Source organism: Colius striatus, chromosome 1 (genome assembly GCF_028858725.1).
Source record: "Colius striatus isolate bColStr4 chromosome 1, bColStr4.1.hap1, whole genome shotgun sequence".
NCBI lineage: Eukaryota > Metazoa > Chordata > Aves > Coliiformes > Coliidae > Colius > Colius striatus.
In genome coordinates, this window is record NC_084759.1 from 131,690,120 (window position 1) to 131,714,623 (window position 24,504).

General features: G+C 39.5%; 1 protein-coding gene and 1 long non-coding RNA gene across 2 annotated transcripts; one reads left to right on the forward strand and one right to left on the reverse strand.

The window, feature by feature from the left end:
- Positions 1 to 552: 552 nt before the first annotated feature.
- NDUFA9 (NADH:ubiquinone oxidoreductase subunit A9) lies at positions 553 to 21,398 on the reverse strand. The gene is made up of 11 exons (XM_061988810.1): positions 21,198 to 21,398; positions 16,076 to 16,246; positions 15,181 to 15,278; positions 14,897 to 14,988; positions 12,291 to 12,432; positions 11,066 to 11,168; positions 10,262 to 10,329; positions 10,022 to 10,098; positions 5,449 to 5,544; positions 3,383 to 3,449; positions 553 to 926 (listed from the first exon to the last, which is right to left on the reverse strand). The coding sequence occupies exons 1-11, from the start codon at positions 21,253 to 21,255 to the stop codon at positions 756 to 758; spliced, it is 1,143 nt and encodes a 380-aa protein (XP_061844794.1). The 5' UTR covers positions 21,256 to 21,398; the 3' UTR covers positions 553 to 755.
- On the forward strand, positions 21,376 to 24,504 carry LOC133624692 (uncharacterized). Its single transcript, XR_009818055.1, has 3 exons — positions 21,376 to 21,674; positions 22,462 to 22,606; positions 24,217 to 24,504. It is a non-coding gene; the product is annotated as an uncharacterized LOC133624692 (long non-coding RNA).

Genomic DNA, 24,504 nt, shown 5'->3' on the forward strand with positions numbered 1-24,504 from the left:
GATCAAATTCAGGTAAGGATCTTGTTTTGATCTTAAAACAACTGAAAATATTTCATCTCGAAGCAAAGCTTATCCTTCTTACCAAAAGAAAGGCGATGCCCCAGCACATGAAAGCTTTGAGCACGTAAAAATAATAAGACCTTCTCATTTAAAAATGGAAAAAAATGTACACATTTCCTTACATACCAGCCACAGCACACATAATAATCACAAGAGATGATACATAGTAACTTGTCTGATTGACACTCCTTCACCTCAGAAACAGCTTGTGCCAGTATGGTTGGCATTGTCTACAATATTTCAGCCCAGGACAGAAAACAAAGCTCAGAAGAGTCAAGAACTTAAAAATGGGGTTTTATCTGAGACCTCATAATCTGAATAGGTGGTAGTACCAGCACTCCCTACTGGACTCCCTTCTAAGCTACCAAATCCTGAACTGCAGTGTTCATCAAATCACTTGAGCTCTTACTAACGCTCAGTGATAAGTTTCCTTTCAGAGCAAAGGCAAAAAACTGACTAGCATTAAGACACTTTTGAAATATTTTAATGCTCATGGGCTAAGCAACAGTATGAAAATCTGCTTTCAGCTTTTAAAGAGAAAAATCACATTCCAATGGCAGTCTTCCATAATTAAAAAGACAACACTGGTGAATATATTTTAATATATTTTACTTCGTATGTACACAGTTCTCCAGACAAATTGGGTCATGAAAAGGCAGTCTAAGAAGCATTAAGTAACCACCTTCTCAACTCTTTTACACTGGATATGTCTTAGCTGGTTTTGCTTCCTCCAGCTCAGCATCCAACCAGCGGAATCTGCGGTGACGGCGCAGAATTTCAATTGCTTTTTGTTCTAGAGATGTTGGTTGAATTCCCAGGTCTTCCAAACCAGGAAGGTCATGAAACGTCATATCTGTTGTGTGAAACTTTAAAAAGAAGAGAGAAGGACAAAAAAAAAAAAAAAAGAAAAAAGAGAGAGAATTCACTTCCAGAATGAATGGCATTATACGCAATGCAATCGTTCACATATTAAAAAAAATATTGTGTTCTTACACCTGAGGTCACCTTTTGTCTTTTACAGAAACAAGCTAGCGTTAAGTCCACAGTACTAGAAACACCTTAATATGTCCCAAACATTTTTCTACAAATGGCAGCTTTTGAGACATTCTACTACAATTTCAAGGCTGCTGATGCAGGATTGTTTGCCCCAAGAAAGAACCCCCTCATTTACAATAAATTGCTGCATCTTGTAGTGACCTGAATGGCTATGAAAACACAAATGTGGACTCAGTCAACTGTGTGTCTGTCCCAGTGCCTTGACTGATTTGCGCTCAGTGGTTTTATCTGAAAGGAGGAAATGAGTAAATGGGACCCTACAGAACTATGATATAGTTATACAAGGTATTGAGTACCCAATGTACTTTGACAAGAGATCTACGTGTCCTGCATCTGAAAAAAAGTCCTTCAGCCTTTTGATTTAGACTGAGGAACAAAAAGTAGTGAGTCATGCAGAAACTGTTTCTTAATTTTCTCTCCATCAAGAGATTACTGCATTGCAAGTACAAAATTAGGCCAAACTTATAAGGGCAGATTTGAACTGCAATTATATACATTTTATTGACAAAGCAGAATGTATGTTGAATTATCACGTTTGATAGGTTGTTTTCCTTTGATCATGGTTTAGAACAGGGTCCCATCCAGGACAAACATTTAATTCTATTACCATAGTTGCAAGACACATGACCTATATCCTAGACAATGGGGTCTTCTCTTACGCTACTGTTCCTTGAAAGGTCTTTAAGTCAACCACATCTGAATTTGAGTAGATTACTTAAGGATGAAAAGCTGAGAAAGAAGAACACTCAGAAGTGACATAGAGAAACTCCCTGATTACACTACACATGCTATAGTTGAATTGTAATAGTTTTAGTGATTTGGCACAGGCTTATTCTACGAAATGTGACTCTATAAACTGCAAAGGCTTTCAGGAGATGTACAATCTACACCCTTGGTCAACACAGCCAATAGAACCACAATGCCAACTCTCTCTAGTATGGAGGATGAGTCAGTGGCTTGGGGAAAAAAATTTTGCACTAGATAATGACTGATTTCACCTCCTTTATTACACACACTGGCCACAGTTTTTTACAATCCTTTCCAAACAGAATAGGAAACCAGTTTATTTCACAGACAGATAAATGAAAACATAAAAATTAATTGCTGCAGCTATTCACTAAGCAGTTCTAAGTATAGGACTCAGTTGTCCCAGAATTATGGGGGCACCCTGATCAGGTCCAAATACACTTTTGATGTTGCATTATAACAAAAGGCATTAAAATCCCAGCTCTGCAAAATACTTGGGAGAGTACCTGCAATCTCCATAAAGTACAAGCTTAGAGACTGTCAGAGTACACAACTGTCTTTGCTAACCTACACATATGCCAACAGTTTTTACATTAATACTTTCTAAATTCTACTTTTTCTCACTTGCAGTTGGTTCGGTGCAAGTTTTTTTTCACCCCCACTTTGACACTCTGAGCAGTCAGGAATAAACATCAAGTCATAACAAGTTCACAAGAAACATGGTCTATGTTTAGAGAGAGTTGGGGTTGTATCCAGCACTGTCAGTTCAACTTGAGTTGTTAAAAACACCAGTAACTGGATAGTGTGATTTTAATGCACCTGGAGGTACACAAACTCACTGGGTACCTAAAAGTGGGGAGCACCACCCCTCTATTATTTAGCTGGACGCTGCACATTTAATCTCTACCCTGGCTTTCCTGATTTCAATAGCCTGTGTCTCAAGGGAGAGGAGTAGGGGCACGGCGAAGCAGGTAGCCTTGACCACTTTAACACTGAAGAAGGCTGGGAACTTTCCCCAGTCCCCTCATGTTACTTCTTACTAAGTAATTGTCTTTTTTTAAAACATATTTCTCTAAATATGTTAACTATTCTTCCTCCATCTATACCAGTTGAAAGACTACATCATAATGATGCCCTCTTAGTCCCTCTCTCTCTTTGTAAGGTTACACCATAGGAATCTCCAGACTGCTCAGAGAGCATATCCTTTTGGCATTGTACCAGGTCTGGATAAACAAGAGCGAGATTGCAGAGCAGTAGCTGCAGCAATCGTATGGCAAGAACCATAACCATTTTTGTGGAAGGTTATATAAAATCATTGTTAAAAATTTAACTTTTTTGTGGTATTCAAACAGTCTGAAAGGAAGTCTTAATCATCACATTCTAGCATTGAACGGACTGAAATACTACCCCACGTGATGCACACACATTTTAGCACTCCTTGAATGCAAAACTAAGTGCAAATTGCAAATACACAATGAAAGATTTCCCAAGAGGGATCAGTGGATTGTCTTACACTTACCCGGTCCACTTTGTCCCGTGTTAACCATGGTTCAAATGGACTAATCTCAAAGAATCTTGCAATTAAACTGTAATCAGAAAGAGTATTGCAAAAGTATGGCCGTTATCCAGATGCACAGAAGAATATGGGTAAAAATATTTGACAGTGAGCAACAGCTTGTTCTGCAGCTGTCCTGACAAAATATAAATTCATTAAAGCAGTGAACATGCCAGCCAGCCAGTTCTTAGTTGTGTTTCTAGTAACTTCAACTGTTTGCTACTGAATTATTCAATATCCTATTTTTTTACTTTGGAAGGGAATGCAGGTGCAGATATCTAGAAATAAAGATCAGTGGGTGGGGAAGGTAAACCTCCACATCCAACTCTCCACACATCAGAAAGTTCAGTCTTGCCCCTGTCTTTCCTCTAAACTCTATGCCCTAATAAGTAACACAATCAGTCACAAAGTTTGATTTGGTGCCTCCATGAGAAAACATACTTGCTGACAACTAAACGATTTAACAGCCATACAAACAAGATGATGGAATCTGAAGCAATCTGCATCTATAAAAAGGATGAAGATTAGTACATTTGCAGTTTCCAGAAAAGAAGCTTCCCATAAAAGAAAGTGAGCCTGACAAAGAAAGGAAAATAACATTACAGCTCTTGCTCAGCATCTCAGGACCAACATCTGGCAGACTAGGGTGTTACTAAGTTACTGCACATAAAGAGAACTATGCTTATCCAACTATGAGATGCACTGTTTTCTTAAAAATAAAAAATACTACCAGTTCAGCCCATAAAGAAAAAAGCACTACACTGACTGCAGCAAATGTGAATAAAACTAATCAGTTACTTTTTAACAAGCTGCTCTGTCAGCTGAGACACATTAACCCGATGCATCTACAGCCAACTCAGAAATGGCCATCATCAGTTTGAGATGTTGTTCTAGTATTATTCATCATCAGTTAAATAAATCCAGTGTTGAGCCCTATTATCAGACTGGTATGAGGGTTCTTACCTCAGTGGCTTTTTTAGCTCATTAGTTTGCACTGTACTAAAATTGAGTAGGATCAGCACCCTAAACATTAACAGATCTCAACCATGCTGAGGGCAACTTCTGAAAAGCATTTATTGCTTCAGGCAGCTCTTCAAAAGAATGCCATTATCTCTTAAAGACTAGGCCCAGGCTCAATTTGTACTGAACTTTTTCCTCACTTTTCACTGAATAGCTGCAATTCAGCAAATCACCTTCTATTTCCAGCACTCCAAGGCCAAAACGTACAGCTGCAGAAACAGCTCAGTGGATGCAAACAGCCTTCACAGTGCATCCACTGTAATCAACTGAAGTGATGCTACACCTTTCCCTTCTTATTTCCCAATTTCTTACTAACTTCTCGAGATTGGACTGGATATATTTAGAGGTCCCTTCCAACTCTTACCATTCTGTGATTCCTTGAAGATGGTATTGCCCTTGTATTGCATACAAAGATACGCTTGCTCACAACTGCATTGCTCAAATTTCCAGAGTAAGATCCCAGCACAAACTTACCTCTAACACTGGCTCAAATCAATACAAAGGAGTGAACTAGAAAATCAATCAATACCTCTAATCGCCCTTACTGCAATTCTGCTTCCAGAGCAGCAGTCTAGTGCTCACTAGACTGGAAGGACAGATAATGGTAGCAATAACTTAAACTGCTGCAGAAAAATCTGTCAAGACTCATGGTTGGCAACATGTACACAAATTTTCCCTGTGGTACTACTAAAAGTTCACTTAGTTTGCTACAGATTGACTTTTTGCTATTTTTTAACTCAGCAAAGCTGTTCAGTGACTCTGGAATAAATAGTTATGTTAAGGTTTATTACATGTACACCACCTTCCATGCACTAGCTCATCAGATGCAGGCCTGTGCCTGAGTAGAAGACTCAAACTTAGGTAACAAGTACCTAGGGAAAGCCAGTTTCTACAATCCTACCATATTAAATAACAACTGGCAATATTAAATGACCAATGCCAAGAGTTAGTTATGCTTCTGTGCATCCTGGAAGATGCCAAGCTCTTAGTGAAGGAAGGGTCCTACTTACTGGTAGAACGGACGTGGAAGTGGGTAGCAAAAAAAGGTTCGAAAAGAAACCGCGTAGATGTATTCTACCATGTCATGCAGGAGGTACCGGTTAGGCCTGAAAGAAAAAGCAACAAACACGATAGGCAAGTTAGGTATATTTACATATCTGCAGCAAGACACAAACATTTTTAAATCTTCTAGCCCCAAGTCTTCCAAGGACTTGTTTTCTTCCATGTAAATGATTTGCCACACTTGTCATTTTCCTCACAAAAGGAGAAGAAAATGTGGCTCTCTAGATGGTGCACAGTTTGTGTTGGGTGCTGGTACCCAGGTACTAGCAGGACGTGCTGCAAGGACACCCTATGTGGGGAGGCTGGAGCTGCCCTAGGCCAAGTATAGACTGACTGTGCTCCAACTGACTCACCGCAGGACACAGCTGAGCCTCTCAGACAAATGGTGGTGCCTCTGAGAAAAGACATTTCAGGAAGGTCAAAAATGCGACACAGGTAGAGAGGAGTGAGGAAAACAGTGTGAGAAACAGCCCTGCAAACACCTAAGTGAGAACAGGGGGAGGTGTTCCAGGCATCCAAGCAGAGATTCCCTCTGTGTCTCCTGGAGAGCCTACACTGGAGCAAATTTAACCTGAAGGACTGCAGTCCATGGAAGGGCCCACGCTGAAACTGGGGTAAAGTGTGAAGAGGAAGCAACAGTAGAGAGAAGCTGTTATGGACTGACCCTGTAACCCACTCTTCCCTATCCTCCTGCACTGCTCAGGGAGATGGGGTAGAGTCAGGAGTGAGGGACTGAAGCTGAGCTTGGGAAAAAGGTAGAGTGGAGAAGGTATTGTTCTATTCTTTTTGTCTTTATTTCACATTATTCAAATCTATTTCAACTGACAGTAAGTTAAATCATTTTTTCCCCAAAGTCAAGTTTTTTTGCCCATGACAGTGAACAGTAAGCAATCTCCTCATCTTTACCTCAATCCATAAGCTTATCACACTATTTTCTTCTGCTAGCTGGTTGAGAAGGGGGAGTGAGCAGTTGGGTAGATGTATAGCTACTGGCAAAGGATAACCCACCACAATCATAAAGACTAAAGCGTACCTACGTACTTTTAAAGCACACCTTTAATATGCCTCTTTCATGCTGACTCAAATTCTGAATACAAGATTTTCAGTGCAAGGACGGGACTGAATTTGTACAAATCCACTTGGTAGTTTGTAATAGAAGGAGGCCAGAAAGTAAATGGTAAAATTAAGAAAGGTTTGTTAACAAGACTTCCCATATTTGGTAGCAAATGGCTACAAGAAAATTGATTCACTTGCCTTTGCTTGACTAAGAACATACTGTTCTCTTCAAAAGCAAGAGGAAGAAACTGAGATCAGTTCCCCCAAATAATTCATTCCTCCTCTCAGGATGGAGGGAAGGAAGCAGTCAGTCTCCTACACACCTGCAGTAGTTTAAGAGCAACATACAGCATCTGGAATTCCCATTCCTTTCCTGTTCAGACTTTGCCTTAGCATTTTAATATTCTATAGATGTCTCAGACTGAAACAGGTACCTCCCTTGGCATTCAAGGTAACTTACTGGTATTCCAAAACATTCTGAAAACCTTCACAACACGTAAGAGCATGTTGCTAAGCACTGGTGTGTTGCTTGGTGTTAAAATTACATCCTGCTGATCACAATCAATGCAGCAAGGAACACACCAAAAGCATGTGTCTCCTAATGATTTGCTACACTTTCAGCTACGGCAGAGACCTCAGCAACAGGATCTCAATCATCCTGAGACTGGTTACTTCCTAGTTAGGTCCCTCCTAAAAATAAGGCTTTCTTCATCTTTGGACTTCCCTTTTTGTTTTGTTTTGTTGTGGTTTTTTGTTGTTTTTTTTTTTTTTAAATAGGAGATGTTTAATTACTCTTGGACTCTAAACACCCATCCAAATAAAACCTTGCTAACATTACAATTAACTATGCAAAACTTCACACAGTCCAAAATTCCAAGACTACAATACAAGGAACATTAATTTCAGTTTGATAAACACAAAATCTCAAAGATGTTAAGGTCTGAGGTTGCACATATGAAAACTGGGACTTCAATTGACATGTTCTTCAGAAAGCTAAAAACTACTAATGAAATTTGTTGATAAACGCTGGAAAAAAGATAGAACCACAAATTACTACTACTGTAGTTTGCAAAAGCAGATTAGGGCCAAACATTCTACCTTAAGTAGGTACTTAAAGGTAGGTCAGCAGATCTAAGAGAACTGAAAAGAATTCAAAACAAAATTCCTTATCTACTTCATCATACAGCACTTGAGAGATATTTGCATTTATGAAGTTACACAAAAAGACTATCAAAAAAAAAAGATATTAGGTTTTCTTCTGCTAATAGAGTTTACAATAGAAATATAGCAAAAAGCAGTAATGTAAAATTTACTTCTCAGATGAGAAAAAAAGCCCTAAACTTCATTTTTATTAGATATTAGCAGGGGTTTTTACCACATTTTTTTGCCTTTCAGACTTTATCACCCTCATGTCTATCCAAAGACAGCATAAGCCAGCTTCATTTTTATACTCACAGGCAAGAACCATGTAAGGATGTAGAGCACAGCCAAACTTAAAATGTGAAAATAAATAGTTTGTTCCTTTACAAATTACCTAATGTTAACAATACAATTTCTCCAAGAATAGAATGACACTAAACTGTCATGACATAAAACACAATACTAACAGACAGGAAACCCTAGAGAGCGTCAGCATTCAAGACAGAACATATAACAAGTGGAGGAAGGAAAACCCAGTGCCAGGGGAGAAAGAAGGGAATACGTAAAAAAACATAACAAATCTTCAGCCTCTCAGAAACAGCGATGACACCACTAGCTGACATAGTTAAAACTCTGTCTCACCACATAGCAGGGAGAAAAAAAAACACAAAACACAAACCAAAACCACAGAAATAGAATGCTCTTTTACAAAATTGGTATTTTGAATGCAAACTGGTAACTCATTTTAAAAAAAAAAATTAAAAGTATCTCATACAGCTTCAACTGAGGGTTATGTTGCAAAGTTCCCTTGGTTTCCCAGCACTGATTTGGACCCTCAGTTCAGACCATAATTTATTCAGTCTTCTCAGTCATTGTTCTATGCCTGGAACTGTATTCCTTTCAGTGGGAGCCTAGCATCCTTAATTGAATTCCTGCTCCTAAAACCTGGGCACTGAATTCCTGGCCTTCTGTAAATCACTAATAACCAAGAATTTGTAAGAACAGATTCAAAGTTTAGCTGATTGTCCTTCCACTTGGCTGCAAATAGTGTTCTAATTAGTGTACAACTCTCAATTTCTCCTGCAGTTGGAGCAGTTGCTTCTGCAGAGACAGTGATGAACCTAAAAATAGAGCCTGTCCTTCCTTTTGTGGCTTTGAATACATACTGACCCATCTTCAAGTTTGCCCCCAAGAGAGAAAACAGCCACTCAAAGGGTTAATTTAATCACATTCCGCAGTTTTGCATTCCTTGTGTCTGACACCTACATTACTATTCCTTTTTGTCGAAGTGGCTTTTAATGGATGTTTTGTATTTGCTTCCACTTCCTCTTTCATGTGGCACTTTGTATGCCAGCGATTTGAAAGCAATTTCCAAGTTGCTCAATGACCTTACTGCTGCTGTCAGAGCCACTGTTATCTTTTTCTTATTTTGCTAGTTTTTGAGTAGTTCTTCAGCATGAACCACAAGATGTTGAAGATCTGCTTGCTGACTTTTCCAGAAAGCCAGCACACCAAGCCCAGCTGTCAGGACAACACCTTCTCCAACAGCTCTGTTACCACGCTGAAGAAAGTGACACCACACAAGGGAAAGACAAAGCAGCAGTGGATCTCTGTGCTATGCAACAAAGAGCTGTCTCTGTAACAGCATCACAAAAGCAACACGGAAAAAAACCACAATGTTGGCTCAGATAAGCCTTTTACAAAACTCAGATACTGTGCACATTTGCAGTGGATAAGGAGGGAAGACAAAGATATGCATGCAATAGGAAAAAAGAGCCATTCAGCATCATTTGTGTCTTAACCAATTAGCAACTGTTTTCTTTATCAATTAATCTAATGTTCCTTTTATCACATATATTGGATGAAGGCCAGCTCCAGTGTTATGTTACAGTACCAAAACATGGACCCATTACCTTGGCATTTGCCACCTTGCTTATTCTTAATGCTAATGACTTACTCTGACTTGGAGCTTTTGTACACAAAACACTCCAACAGATCCACTGTCTGTATACATTCTAATTCCAGGTGGCTTCCACACAGCTTCAGAAGAATTTTCCCCAAATCTATGTTGTCTAGCATGTTTCCCAAGACTGCTTGTTTCTTTGTGTGCACATACATAACATTAAATGCAATGGGGCCCAAACTAGGATTTTCAGAGTACTAACAATAACAGCTTGAGTCATTTTTCCTCCCAAAAAGGAGGTAGAATTTATTGCAGCTCAAACTGTGTGCACGGATGGAGAAATTAAATGTACTGTGCAGCATGCCAAAAAATGACACCAAAAAGAAGTACTTCAGTTAATTAGAATCAGAAAAGTAACCTACCCAGCCAAGGCGTATGTTTTTCCTTTAGCATCAGGATTCTTAATTGCATTAACAATTGCCTTTGCCACATCAACCACCTGTGAGAAACAAATTCAGGCAATTACCAATACAAAACAGAAATGCACAAACACAATCCTCTTTCAGAAATGATTTACCGGGAGAGAAGAATAAAACCCCTCAATATACACACACCCCCACACACAGAGGATTTGGGATTGCCTTGTTTTATGGAGAACTTACATATACTGGTTGCTTCATTGTTTTTTTGCCCAGAGAAATAAGAGGCACACCACCAAACGAGCGCATGTCTGACAGAAAGATAATAATACATATAGTTTGAGAATAAAATCTGTGAATCCTTGCACTAAGCAAATAATCAATACATTTTGCACTACATAGATTGTGGATCTTTTCTGAAAATGGACTTAACTTTAAAAAAAAAAAATAGAATGGGGGGGGAAATTACCATCAAATTCCAGTACCACTGTTTTCAATGCACATTTTGTTTTCTTCCTAACAATGCTGAGGTGGCTACATTTACTGATTAGAGAGGTTCAGAGATATCTCAGTTTTGCAAGACAAAGAGATTCCTCTCTCTCATGTCTGGCAATTCTGTTGGCAATCTGTCAGTCTCATTACTATTGCTCATGAGTCCAGCAAAAATCAGGTCATTTTTTTACATTTGAGCACTGGCAACTTGAAAACCTACTTTCAGGGCAAGCTGCCTTAAGGGTTAACATGACCAGACCTTAGCTCAGAATAATCTAAATAAGACAGTAGTACACACACATCTCTCCTTAAAAAAAAAACCCACAAGAAAAAAGCCCACCAAAAAAACAGCAACTAAAGTCTAACTAGATTCAGAAAAAAATCAGTTATGAGATCAAAGTTTACGTTTCTTATTACACACTGTCAGCTAATAAAATACGGTAAATTTCTGATAAAAACATGCCTCTCTGCTTCTCAAAAGCAAATCACATTTCACTCTCTTCTACAGACAGGTATACAAATCACACATGGTTTTATTATTTCAAGAGTACATACTTATGTAGTGATTGACAAATCTATCTTCTCTTCCAAATATCTCAGAAGGCTTCAAAATTATAGCATCTGGAAATTCTTCCCTCACTGTTTTCTCTCCAACAGCCTATCATTCAAGTAAAATGAACACATCAATTAGATCCATTCTGAACAGACCAGAAGAGAAGGCTTTTTTGGAACTTAACGCAACTTGATTGCGGAACAAAAAAAATTACACTTTCAGTTTCACAAAAAAATATCTTTGAATGAGCCATCTGATCTTCAAGATGTTATGCTAAGATAAAGGTCTCACAGAACATCCTAAAAGTCCCATAAACATGTAGAAAATTTCTTTTATTTGAGATAAAATACAATCTCACTAGTGAAATGACACAAATTTAAGTGACAAAGTTCAAAATGGAAGAACCCTAACTCAAGTATTTTTCCTGCTTATGTCAGACCACAGCTTGGAAGAAAATAGGTTTATATAACCCCTACTGAATTATCAGAACACTTCAGGAACTACATAAGTATGCTAGAAATTTCAGTGGCAGCTACCTTCTTTCCACATGGGACTAGCCAATATAGTAATCATTCTAAAGAGTTGTTACACACTTGAGAGTTAGTAAATTTTAACCCTCTTATTTAAAAAAAAAAAATACATTAAACACAAAGAAGAGTACAGTGAGCTCAAACCAAAAATAGCTGAAACTGCGTTAACAGCTATAATAAAACCAGAAAATCAGCAATAGAAAATTATACCTCCTAATAGGGAGGGGAAAAAAAAAAAAACAAAACAGGATACAAAAATGAGATATCTTCTTTTGTACAAGAGCAGGAAACTTCTACTCCAAGGGCTTGTAACTATGATATACATCTTTGCAGCATTCATTTTGGCACCAACTGCTTAATTTGCTAGGTCATTCCAGCCTTAGATGTTAGGATATCGGATCCTAAGCCATCAAATTAGTTCCTCTTTCTTAACAGTAGTTAATTTTAGATGCAAAGATATTCAAGAATAGAAGAAAGTAATATAAGATCTACTTCCCTTCAAAGCACATTAAGTTCTAAGGATGATTTCTAGCTCCAATAAGCAGAGTAATAGAAAGTTTCCTTAGCTGCAGAAAACGTTCCATAGTAAATTCATACACTGCTTTCCTTTCAATAGACCCATGTTCTGAGAAAAAAAAAAGTTTTTTAAAAAATCCCACATTCTGGGAAAATATATTTAAAAGGATTCCAGACATACCTTATTCCTAAGGTATTTAGAAGGACTCTTCATGCTAGCATTCAGGTGAGAGACATGGATGAGTGTTTCCACACCAGCTTCCCTACTTATCCGTGCAATATTTTTTGGAATATTTACAAATACATCTTCAAAACTGAAGTTTCTAAAACAAGGCAAAAAACAAAACGTTACTATAAGAGCAATCAACTGTGGCTGCATAGCAACCATTATGTATTACTTGCATATATTTCAAAAAAGCTTTACTGATGGTCTTTGTTAGAAACAAAGTTTCCTTTCATGAGCAATTCTTTGTATAATAAAGCTAGAGGCAAGTGATATGCAACAATAAGCTTCAATTACAGCTTCAGTACTGTCTGCTTTTTCACCTGTTAAGATTAAAATCAGTATGAAAAACTCTTTCACCCACTTCTGTGTGACAAATAGAAAACTCTTCCCAAGTAGAATAGAATTAATTTTTTAAGAGAAGTGCTGCATCTTGAAGTGTGAGCAAAGCTATCTTTTTTCCAACACCTGTTAAAGTTTACTTGATTTGATGCACTCTAATTACACTACGAATAGGCTCAAAAATTCTGAGCAGTTTGTTAGGCCAGATGCCCTAACACTAGGAAATGGTTAAAAGCAGACCAAAAAACAAACAGTTGCTTGTGCATATGAAAACCTACATCACAGAACGGTTAGAACCATTTCATAGCAGCTGTAAGAGACTTCAAGGAGAAGCCTGCAGAAAGAACAACTCCACTCACTTTATGACATTCAAGAGGCCTAAATTAGGGGGTTCAATTGCAATCTAGTTTGGCATCTGATCAAGAACAATACAGAAGCTCTGTCTCCAAGCAGAACTCACACTATAGCCTGGCAACAATCCTAAAATTCTTTCCAACTATCCCAAGACTGCAAGAAAGAGAATTGGCTTCTTATGTCTTTATATTGTCCCTGTAAGCACCTCATTCCAGCTTTTCCATTTGCTTTGGGTAATAAACATCTTGTCCAAATGTCTCTCTTTCTGTCCTTATCTACTCCCACAGCCCTTAAGATCCCACAGGAGTCTAAAGAAAGCCTTAAAAATAAAGAGTTATTTTTGACCCTTCAATAACTAATCTGATCCTGGGAACCATCACTCCTGTTCTACTCACAAAAATAGAATTTTAGAAACACACAAGAACAAACAACATCCCTCCTGTAACTATGGAGTTTTCAAACAACATCGTACACACAAATGAGAATGTGCACTAATACTGGCAAGGAGGAAAATCTTCAATGGCAAGCTATACTTTTTTTGACAGATCTCTACTTCTAATCTTACTTTTTTCCCCCCCGCTTAATTTTTTCATAGACTTTGGAATGATTACAACGGCTATGGTGTTTAACATATCACAGAATTTTATCTCAAGGCTCCAGCACTATCATTTGTATCAACACATACAAAATGCATGAGAACATTTGTACAATACAGTGGTCCACAAGCCTTTAATATGTACAAAAACTCTGCTTTTGTATCTGTTGAAATTGACTAGAGCGATTTAAGAGTTTTTAACCAGAATGAAACTTTTTCTTGCTGTCATCACACTTCCTTTCAATAACAAAGAATCTTTCTCTTATGTCCTGCTTTTTACACCAGTCCAGAGATTTTAAAGAGGGAAGTACACATGAAATACCTATAAAGACATTATACTGTCCTTCACCCAACTGTATAGACTTTCTTTTCTTTCCTCACACATTAAAGAAATTTCTCCTGTTTTGACAGCAAAAACATTTGAATTCTTATGTAATTTAACAACAGCACAAAAAAGTCCTGACAAGTTGGTTTGTACATTTTACCTACATACTAAAACCTGAAGAAGCTATAAAAAGAACAAAAAAACCTTGTCAAGTGCACAAGACTGAAGTAAGCCAAAGAGTCAAGTGACTATCAGAAAAAGAAAGTCCCTCTATAAATCTTCATGCAAAATAAAAATGTCTCCAAGAAGTTACATAAGATATTCAACTAGATACGAAACAGGTGAAATAGTCTGCTGGCAAGCACTTATTTTAGGACTGTACAATGAGTTCTATTGCATTAATACAACCAAATGGCTACTCATAAAAAAAGCACAAGGGCATTAGGCTTGTAAATGTTAACAAAAGTGGTATCTACATCTGTTTCTTTCCACTGCAATAGTAAAATTACATCCCCTGTAAAAGAAAATCACAGAACTAATGAGTTTTTGTCTGGCAGTTCTGTACAAGGCTTTAAATAAAGTGGACATAATTGTACACTTCTGTAATGATGTAAATATGAGCTCACAGAAAATGTTAAGCCTCTGTCAGCTATAGGAAGACACCCATGAAAAATCTGTAAGGGGTATGAAAGTAGCACATTAAACTCTTGACAGAAAACAGCTATATACTAGAAAAGAATACACTTTTCAAGAGCACATCATACCCAGGGCTCTAGTTGACCATTTAAAGAACTGGAAGAACTCTGTTATGCAAAATTTCAGTTTTGTCTTTTCATAGAAGCCAAGAAAAATGTCAGCATCACTACATACTCTACACATGCCATAAGACATGGCTACAATGTCCAATATCTGGTGCAAATCCATCTAAATAGGAAAAAAAAAATTTACTTTGTTTCCCATTCTTTTCCAACAAGATTAATGACCACATTGCTGTGTTCCACGGCTCTTCGGATAGAGTCTTTGTCCTTACAGTCCCACTCCTGTAACCAAAGCATCAAACAGGAAAACGATGAGATAATGTGTAAATAGACATATTCAAAGAAAGCTCTTTCACATCATTTCCATTTAGAGGCTAAATAATAACTGGACTTCTGACTTTGAGAATGATTAACAGACTTCCTTGTATAGCAATGGCATTATGTTTGATCTAAAGCCAAAGCAAAAAGACTTACTAAGAAGAGAAGTTGCCCCAGGTCACCCATCGGCCGCAGATACATGATGTCATACGGATCACAACGATAGGGTATGATTACTTGAGATCCCATGCGACCTAGGTGTTCAAAAAAAGTCTCTTTTCTCTTAAACTGCTACATAACTTTAAACAGATGAACTTCTGAATATACAAAACTTTGTTTTCCCTGGCATTGAAGCACAACAAACACAAATAGATATCTTGAATAGTTATCTGCAAAGCTAAAAGTAGAAGTAAGTTTTTTAATCTACACCATTGGAATTCTTATGTAGGGACATAATTGAGTATTTGGGTTTCTAAGAGAAAATATAGAAGCTTGCAAGAAGCTTGTTAACAGCAATAAAAAAACCTCCAATAAAGTGTGCTATAAACATAGTACAATACCTAAAATTGTGTCACATCTAAGGACATTTGCATTTATTAAGTTGCATGGAAAGAAGGAGGAGGGGAGAGCAAGTTACTTGCTAACAGACATTCAAAAGGGCAGTTTTAAAGAATTCCAATCAAATTCCCACAAACATTTTAGTACGATGTCCCAAGGCCAAAACCAGAAGGATCAAATATGTGCCATTCCTCTCCTCAGATCTGCATTTTTACAGACTGAAAACAGTACTTGGAGGAGAATGACTTATTTTAATGACTTTAACAATCTTCAAACACTTTTAATTTTCCTAGATCAAACCAGTTTTTACTAATTGTCACATCCTGGCACTTTAAGCAGATCAAACACTACAAAAGTATCACACAAAACACTTTTAAGATCCAAAATGCCAGAGATATCTAGATTACCCTGCAACCTGAAGAAAAACTGAAAGAGTTCCGTTGAACACCTAATTTATTTATTTTTTTTCACAAGTACTCCTGGGGAACATTACCCAAGCGGTTGACAACATATCGTCCCAGGAAACCTGTAGCCCCAAAGACAGTTGCCACGATGCCACTAACAGAGGACCGTCCACTTCTTCCATGAGGGATCACCGCATGATGAACTTGGCGATGCTGCTGCAATACAGATGGTGCTGCAGCTAACACAGAAATGCCAGGGCCTATAACACAAACCAGGAGAGAGCATGTGACATAAGCTAAAAGCTAACAGTGTCAAAATCATAGTTAATGTTATTTTTCTCATTACAGATACATTTTCCCTAATCTGTCTCAGCAAATTTTCCCCTGCCAAGACTCCTGACAGGCTATTTTAGAGACATCTCTATAGGTCAGAGGATGGTAGGTTTGAGGGAGCTGTTAATAAATGTCAAAGGTCAAACTAAGACACAAAAAGAGCAGACTAGGTTTAGCAGGTCCTAAACAGCAAGTAAAGCTTAACTGCTGAGCAGTACCACATGACGAATAAGGTGAAGCACTGAGGTTAAGCTAATGAAGAATACTTGCTTCAGGCAGGTCCCACCTGAGTATATCTACATCCTGCTCCCAGATGCAGGAACTGCAGGACAAACACCTCAGAAGTACTCTAAATGCTGTTAGCCAGACTTTATCTCAGTTCCAAAAATTGCAAGAGGCAGCTATCTTCCTCTACCATAGCTCCAAAGTGAGGAGCAATGAAGAGATGAGCCAGATACATAATACCTAGAATATGGCCTCAAAGCTGTTACTTTTCAAGCTGAAAACTGGAAAGCCACAGAAACAGGACTTGGCTAGGATATTGACATAAATTTACAAGGCAGTTGCAGTAGGGAGTTTGAAAAGAAACCTATGTCCTCTCCCACCAAGTTAGCCAAAAGCAGGAAATAAACTATTTAAGGGGTTTTGGAAATTAGAAGTGTTTAGTGTTATTGCATGTTCATGCTCATAAACAGAAAGGACAGATGAAATCCAGAGTGCATATACACATACTACAGGCACATGTCTGCTGGACAAGTATCATTGGAAAACCAGCTTAAGGATATAATGAATTCCAGTAACTGCCCTCGTAATATATGGCTATATGCACTTTCTGGGTAAGAATAAGCAAGCTTAATCTTCCCTTTATAAATTTAAGTAGCAAGAATCATAATAAAACAAGATTAGTATTTGATATCAGAACAATTGATGCACTGGAAAAAAAACAAAGAAAACCTCACTTATACACTGAAGGAGTACGTTTTATCTCAATATGGTCTGGTATTACCTGTTACACAATAGCACTGATGTTGTGGGCATGATGTTAAGAAGATCGAAAGAACAGGGTATGTTTCGATATAAATTACATTTTGTTAGATCAGCTGATAGAATTAAAAAAAAAAAAAAAAAAGAAACAGGAATTCAAGGCCTGAAGTAGGTGTTTCTCTATCCAAAAGTTTGTCCATCTCTCCATAATCCACAAATGGGAATAATAAAAGATATCACATCACCAACTTTGTCATGAAAGGTAGTTCAATACCCACTCAACTAAATAAAGCAATCACAGATATACACTTCTAGTACTTCATGTAGATATATGACCTTCTAAAAAGCAACTTTCCTACAAAATAGGCCAAAGCTCAGGAACAGTGCAACTGGGCATGGTATCTGTCTTAAGTGTCAGGCAGATAGGCAGGGCCTCTCCACTACTGAAGCAGTGACCTTCGTACTAGCTATGAGAGAAGAGGAAAAGACACTATGATCAGTAGCCATTAAAAAAAAACACAAGCCCCACACAAACAAAAAAAAGCCCCCCAAAAATAATACTTCTTGTCCAAGATCTACTGGAGATTATTAGAAGTATGCACTCCTGGGGTATCTAATTAACATCTAAAAATCTGATGTGCAGGTTTGAAAGTGAAACGACACACTTATCTTAAGCTTTATTATATCTCAAACCAAAATTTTAAGGAAAATGCCAACTAATCAGTACTATATTCACCACTTACCTTCTCTCTCTGCTGTCTCTATCATCCAGTTACTCTATTATCCTCTAAAATCTTTTGTGTACACTTCTACAGATTTACAGTGAAGCTCAAGACATTTCAATAGATTTCCAATATCACGCTATCCTTCCAATGTTATCTGACAGAGACTAGACAAACATACAGCCCATATCCCAGGGTTTTGTGTTCAAAACTCTCAGAGACAGGGGTTGCTTTTTTTTCCTCCATTCTTTTAAATTGAACAACAGAACAAACTTCATAATGAAATCAGTAGTGTATACTAAATACCCTGCACAGGATAAAGTCTATAAAAAAGGTATATAACTGGGAACCTGGAGAGTGGAGATTAACCAATCTTAGTACACATGTAAGTGTAAATGATAATATTGATAGATACAACTGGTAGATCTTACTACCTTCATTCTTGTAGTGTTCCAGTAACTAGGGCTGTTATTTAATTTATCTTTTAGAAAAAAAAACAGACTCAAAGGAAAACGTCTGTGTTAATTACAACCAGCAGGATTCCCTCATGCATGCAAAAAAGCTACATGGTATGCCCAGATGTTAAAAGAGAAGGATTGACAACCCGTGCTCCTCAGTACCTTCTTTACATACATTTCTCTTTCTAAAGGTTTGTAGACACAAAAAATACACAATATTCATATTCACAGGATTAACACTATCCATGTTTTTGACAGAAACACATTTCAGTTCTTATAATATAAAAATTAAGCACAATGAAATTTCAGGCCACTGTGAGTATCTGTTGAAAAAAGTTTTATTAAACATATTAAGTCACGAAAGAAGAAGAATAAAGTTAATCTGAAAAAAGTCCAACACAACAAAAGCCATGTCTTACAACTACTTTGTAGCTTTGATGCCATTATGTCTGAAGAAACTGACAGTCTCTTCGTGATGTTATTGCTGTCATACTAACAAATAACATCCAATCCATCAAGATGATCAGCAAACTGGAGTATATTCCTTATGTGGAAAGGCTGTGGGAACTGAGACTGTTCAACCTGGAGAAGAGGACTGAGGGGGGACTTCATTAATATTTACAAATATCTAAATGGTGGATGTCAGGAGGTTGATGCATCACTTTTTTGTCTGTTGTATCTAGTGATGGGACAAGAGGTAACAGAAAAAAGCTGGAATGCAAAAAGTTCTATTCAAACATAAGGAAAAACTATTTCACTGTGAGGGTGATGGAGCCCTGGAACAGGCTGCCCAGGGAGGGTGTGGAGTCTCCTTCCTTGGAGGTCTTCAAAACCTGCCTGTATGTATTCCTGTGTGACCTGATATAGGTGGACTTGCTTGAGCACGGAGGTTGGACTACATGATCTCTAAAGATCCCTTCCAACCATTCTGTGATTCTGTAATTACTGTCTTGTATTCTCCCACCTTTGTGGGCACACCTGTTGCTGCTTGTCTTACAATGTAAGGTCTTTAGTGCTCTACATTTTTTCATGTTCCATAATTGTACAGGATCTGTCACAAATTATCACCATCTATGACTACATGTCCAATTGCTACTGTATTACAAAAAAAAAGCTGAGATTTAAGGGTTTCCATGAGACCCATCTGGAGATCCTCATACTGATCCACAACCAGTAAAGGACCTTCCATATAGTGTTGAGCCTTATCAAAATGCAACATTTAATAACTCAGGACAACATAACTTAGTAGAGTAATACAGCTTTGACAGCCCATGTTCATATCTCCAGACTAAGCAGCCCTGCTTAAAGCTCTATGCTCCTGTGCAACACAGACCTGTACTGGAATTTTTTTTCTCCCAGAACAGTGAGATTTCATCCTTTTCATTAACTGGAATGTCATTGGAAATTTATTTTCACAATCTATATTTGAAGCAGTGTAGGAACACTAGTTTGAATTAAATATGAAATATCTACAGTAAACTAGAAATATCTTTTTTTTCTTGAAAAGACACACTGCTCCAACTAAAAGTATATTAAGTTGCTTCCTCACCTCTACCAACTAAAAACATGTTTGCTGTCTTCCACTTTATTCAACAGAGAAGCACGTACCAAATCAATTTAACTAAAAATATATTCTGTTTTGGCAGTAAAAGCCCAAATACAAGCTTTAAATACAATTTTGGCGCTTGAACATGCTTATAGACCATGGTCAAAATGTAAGGAATTGTAAAAGAAATCCAAATCCTATAGGGTAGCATTTTATTTGCTGAGATTTTAGCAGCAAAACAATTGTCATGGTTCAAACCGAGTCAGCAACTAAGCTTTGCAGACACTCCCCCTTCCCACATCTCCTGTTGGACAGAAAAGAAAATCAAGACTAGCTGGCTAAGAACAAGTATAATAACTAAATTAAAACAAAAGAACAATAAGAAGGATTAAATATAATAACAGTAATTAAGAAATACAAACCCCAAGATTAAAAGAACCGAGAAGTGATGCCCAATGCAGTAGCTCAGCACAGACTGACTTAAGGCCGAGTAGCAATCCCTCTTTCTCGGCCAACCTCCCTCCCTGCCCACCACTTTCCCCCCCCCGGTTTGTACACCAGGAACCACCTCCTATGGTATGGAATAACCCTTTGGCTAGTTCAGCTGTACCGTCCTGACCACGGTCCCTCCCAACTTCTTGCGCACACACTGGCCTTCCCACCACTGCTCCTAGTCCCCTGTCGGGGCAGGGTGAGAAACGTTGTTGCTCTTCATGCACTGCTCAGCAGTGACCAAAACATCCCTGTGTTATCAACATTCTCTTCAGCGTAAACCCAAAACACAGTCTCGTGTCAGCTACTAGGAAGAAAAGTAGCTCTATTCCAGCTGAAACCAGGACAGTCACCTCGGCAGCTACATCGGCAGCCTAGGCCAATGCCATGCAGCCCCCTGGCTACAAATCCCAGCTTCCTGAAGAGAAGGGAGGCAGAAACACGGCCGTTTCCGCCGCCAGTGTTTACATATCAGCCAGATGCTTTACAGAGGTCGTCCTGCGAGCCCCCTCAAACGGCTTTCCTCGGAACAGGGCCCGCCGAGCAAAGGGAAGCCCGCGGGCAAGTGGCGGCCGCAGCAGCGCGCAAGCTCAGGCAGAGAGCGCCGGGTCAGCCCTGCTCCCCGCGGGGAGAAGCGGCTCCCCGGCACCAGGTCCTCGGCGCCGGTGACACTCACCTGCCCTTGGCAGCAAGAGGCCACGGGGAGCCCGACGGCACCGAACCACGGCCGCCATCTTGCCTTACCCACCAGCCCTCGCACTCGGATGGCGTGCGAACAGGGTCAAACCTCCACTTCCCCGCCCCCCGCCGCCGCGTATGCAGGGGGAGTCCTCGGGGCGGGGGCGGGGCCGGGGCCGCGCGGCGGCGGGCGGGGACCTGCCCCGCTCCCCGCTGACGGGAGGCCGAGACCGCCTCAGCTCCAGGAGCCGACGAAGAGCCCCGGCCACGGCCGTTTGGCTGGCAGAGTCGCGGTCAGTCATAGGCCCCGCTCGCAGACGGGCACCTGCCGCGCTGGTGGGCCGGAGCCAAGCCCGAGTGGGCGGGCGGTGAGCTCCGTGGCAGGGTGCGGTGTACAACTTGGACCCGACTTGGAAGGCGTGACGGAGGTTTAGAAAGGCAATTTCAGAGGGAGGATGAGCCTCAACGCTCGCAGGTGCGTTTGCAACAGCGATGCTTGAGTCTTACCCTTTATTTATCGGGCGAGTGCTGTTTCTCAGTTCCTTGCACCTGCTTCTGAGTGTCACTCTAGTGGGAAACAAGCCAAGTCTGCTCATTAAAAGGCAGTAACTTTGGCCACCACTGAGCTGGACTGATTGAAAACATTTTTGCTAACTCATGAGTTATGTCTTGAGTTGCCTGGCCTCACTAAATAGACTGTAAACGGGAATTACACAACTCTTAACGATTACAGATGTGTAACCATTCTAAAATTCCTGACTCATCTGACAGCCTAGGTCTCTTACATTTCATTTCTTCCTCTAAGCAAGTGTTGCCATGAATGCTGTTTCGTGGTTGCACACAGGGCACTCTAAATCAGCCACTTGCACTATTATAGCCTTGTTTTTCCCATGGGTTCCCCTTGCTGTTCGGTCTGCATTGAATACAAATGGCCACTCTTTTGTAACCTGGCTTACACCACTATAGCTAGTGCTCATATTCACCAAAACGTTTTTAAAACATAAGCGAAGTAAAAGGCAGAATTGTCAGAATATTTCTGGTGATTTGGATAGATTCCAAAATACTCGATATGGTGAAAATCCAAATGTCAAGTCTGCCAGAGCTGTGGCATAACAGGTGGTTTGGGGCTTGAGGCAAAAATCGGGGTGCTCTGTGAACTCTGGCTGTCTCCAGTTCTCAGCCACAGCATACTTGTTTTCCTTGATGTGTAAGCCATGTGCACACACACCAAGGTAAACGTGCTCATCTCTTTTTGCTGGTAGACAAGAACTACAGCAGCAGGACCCCTCCACCTCCCACCCCTGAGCTACCTACCCACCACTGTTCTATCCACTTGCATCATACCTGATGGTCTCACCACAGCCTTTATGAGCAGCCCAGACTTCCTCAACACCTTTGGGAAATATGGTTTGTATGGTTGTGCTTTGATACGGTACAAAAAGATGTGCTAACTATCTACAAAAGTAGTGAGTGCTCATGAAAAGTGGTGCAAATTCACTAAGCACAAGTGAGTATCTATCCCCATTTCAGAAAAGGCACACACCTACATGAAAATGTTCATCATAGAATCACCAAATGGTAGGAATTGGAAAGGACCTTTAGAGATCATTTAGTCCAAACCCCTGCTCAATCAGGTCACACTGCTTGCATTTCACATTCCATCTTGTTGCCAATCCAAGACAGAGGCCCTTGCTGTGGGGTCTTGTTCTGTACAGTGATATCAGTGTCCATAGGAAATGATTTTATAACCAATGCTAAGATGGGACTAGAAGGAGAAGGATGGATTAAGGCTAAGGCAAAGGATTATAAATCAGGACATGTGTCTTCTGCTCCAGGCTTGCCAACTGCTGATTTTAGGAAAGATAAAACCATAACTCTGTGGTTTCTACTTGCCTTTTTTAAAAGGATATTTTCCTATTTCAGCAGTACTATTCTAGGGATAAGGTGTGCTGGTTGACCAGAGATGCTTATGTCTTACGGTGATGTAATCATAAAAAAAAAAAAAAACAACAAAAAAAGAGCAGTAAGATAATGAACAGATCCAAGTTGTCACAGCTCCAATTACAAGTTAACTAGGTTAAATGTGCCATTTATAGGGAGCTGAATTTGATTTTTTAAAACAATTTGGAACATCATATTGCTGATTAAGAACTATCTCACTGTATTTCAATCCCAGAGAAGTTAGAGCCAAATATCTAAAAGCAGCCTCAGGGCTACTGATGACCTAAAATGTGTGAGGATTTATTAAAGGATTCCGTGCTGAGTGTTTCTGGCATCTCTCAGCTCTCCAGCATCTGGGAACAGCAGGCTAGTTGCAAATTCTGACTGTAAGGGTTGGCAGGTATGCATAGCACACCTCAGTTTCCACACAACACTACACCCTGGTCTCATTGTGGCCTTACTGTTGTTATGGAAATACTGCTTTCTGTCATTCTGCTTTCTGGCTGGATCAAGATAAGCATAGACCAAAGAGCTTGTCTGGTGAGAACCACAGAACAGCTTAGCTATATAGTACTATTCTTTGAGAGCTCCCTGGGCCCAACAAATGCATCAGTGCTGCTGAGGTAGGAAAGTCCAATCGATTCTTTAGAAGAAAGAAGATAAAGAAGAACATGAGATAATGTCTGGAGACCCCATTTTCTTGCTGATTTCATCATCCTTTGAATTCATCTAGATGTTTCAGTGGTTTAAAAAAACCCTCTCTAGATGACTTATTTCTGGGACTTCCCCTCACCATAGTCTCCCATGTCCCTAATGTGGCTTTTTTGAGGCATCTGAAGAACAGCAGGCAGATACTCTCCTTCCCCTGAAAACTTCTTCCTTTTCTGCTATGTTTCTCTGCTGAGGTGTTTGGGTGGCTTAGGCCAGCAGTCAGAAGGGATACACAGGGGAAGGCAGGAAGTATCTCTGCTCTCTATATGCTATGTTGTGTCTGTGTCACAGTATCTTGCATCCGTTTCATTTGCCAGCTCCCTGGGTAGTGTTTTATGTACAAGATGTGATGTAATTTCCCCCAGGTGCTGACTTCTCATGTTGAAATTGAAGCACCCAGTGAATCAGAATGAGAGCCATTTCCGAGCACAAGAGAACAGACACATGCTGCAGAGATCTTTGTGAGATAGTTTGTTTCCTGTGATGCTACTTAAGGAGTTTGACTTAGACAAAGCTAGACTGTGTGCTGTAGATGGCAGAAGGGGATCACAGCATTGCCGGTAGGTCAAGCACAGGGAGCACTTGGGACACCAAGGATGTGTTCGCAGTTTTGCTGCTGGCCTGCTCCGTGACATACAAAAGACATGTCACAT

Coding starts and splice junctions, on each gene's coding strand:
- NDUFA9 (XM_061988810.1), bottom strand. CDS start 21,255: ATGGCGGCCGTGGTTCGGTGCCGTCGGGCTCCCCGTGGCCTCTTGCTG. Junction 16,247..21,197: donor CCTCTTGCTGCCAAGGGCAG/GTGAGTGTCACC, acceptor TTTGTGTTATAG/GCCCTGGCATTTCTGTGTTA. Junction 12,433..14,896: donor GGAAAAGAATGGGAAACAAA/GTAAATTTTTTT, acceptor GCCTTGTTTTAG/AAACTTCAGTTTTGAAGATG.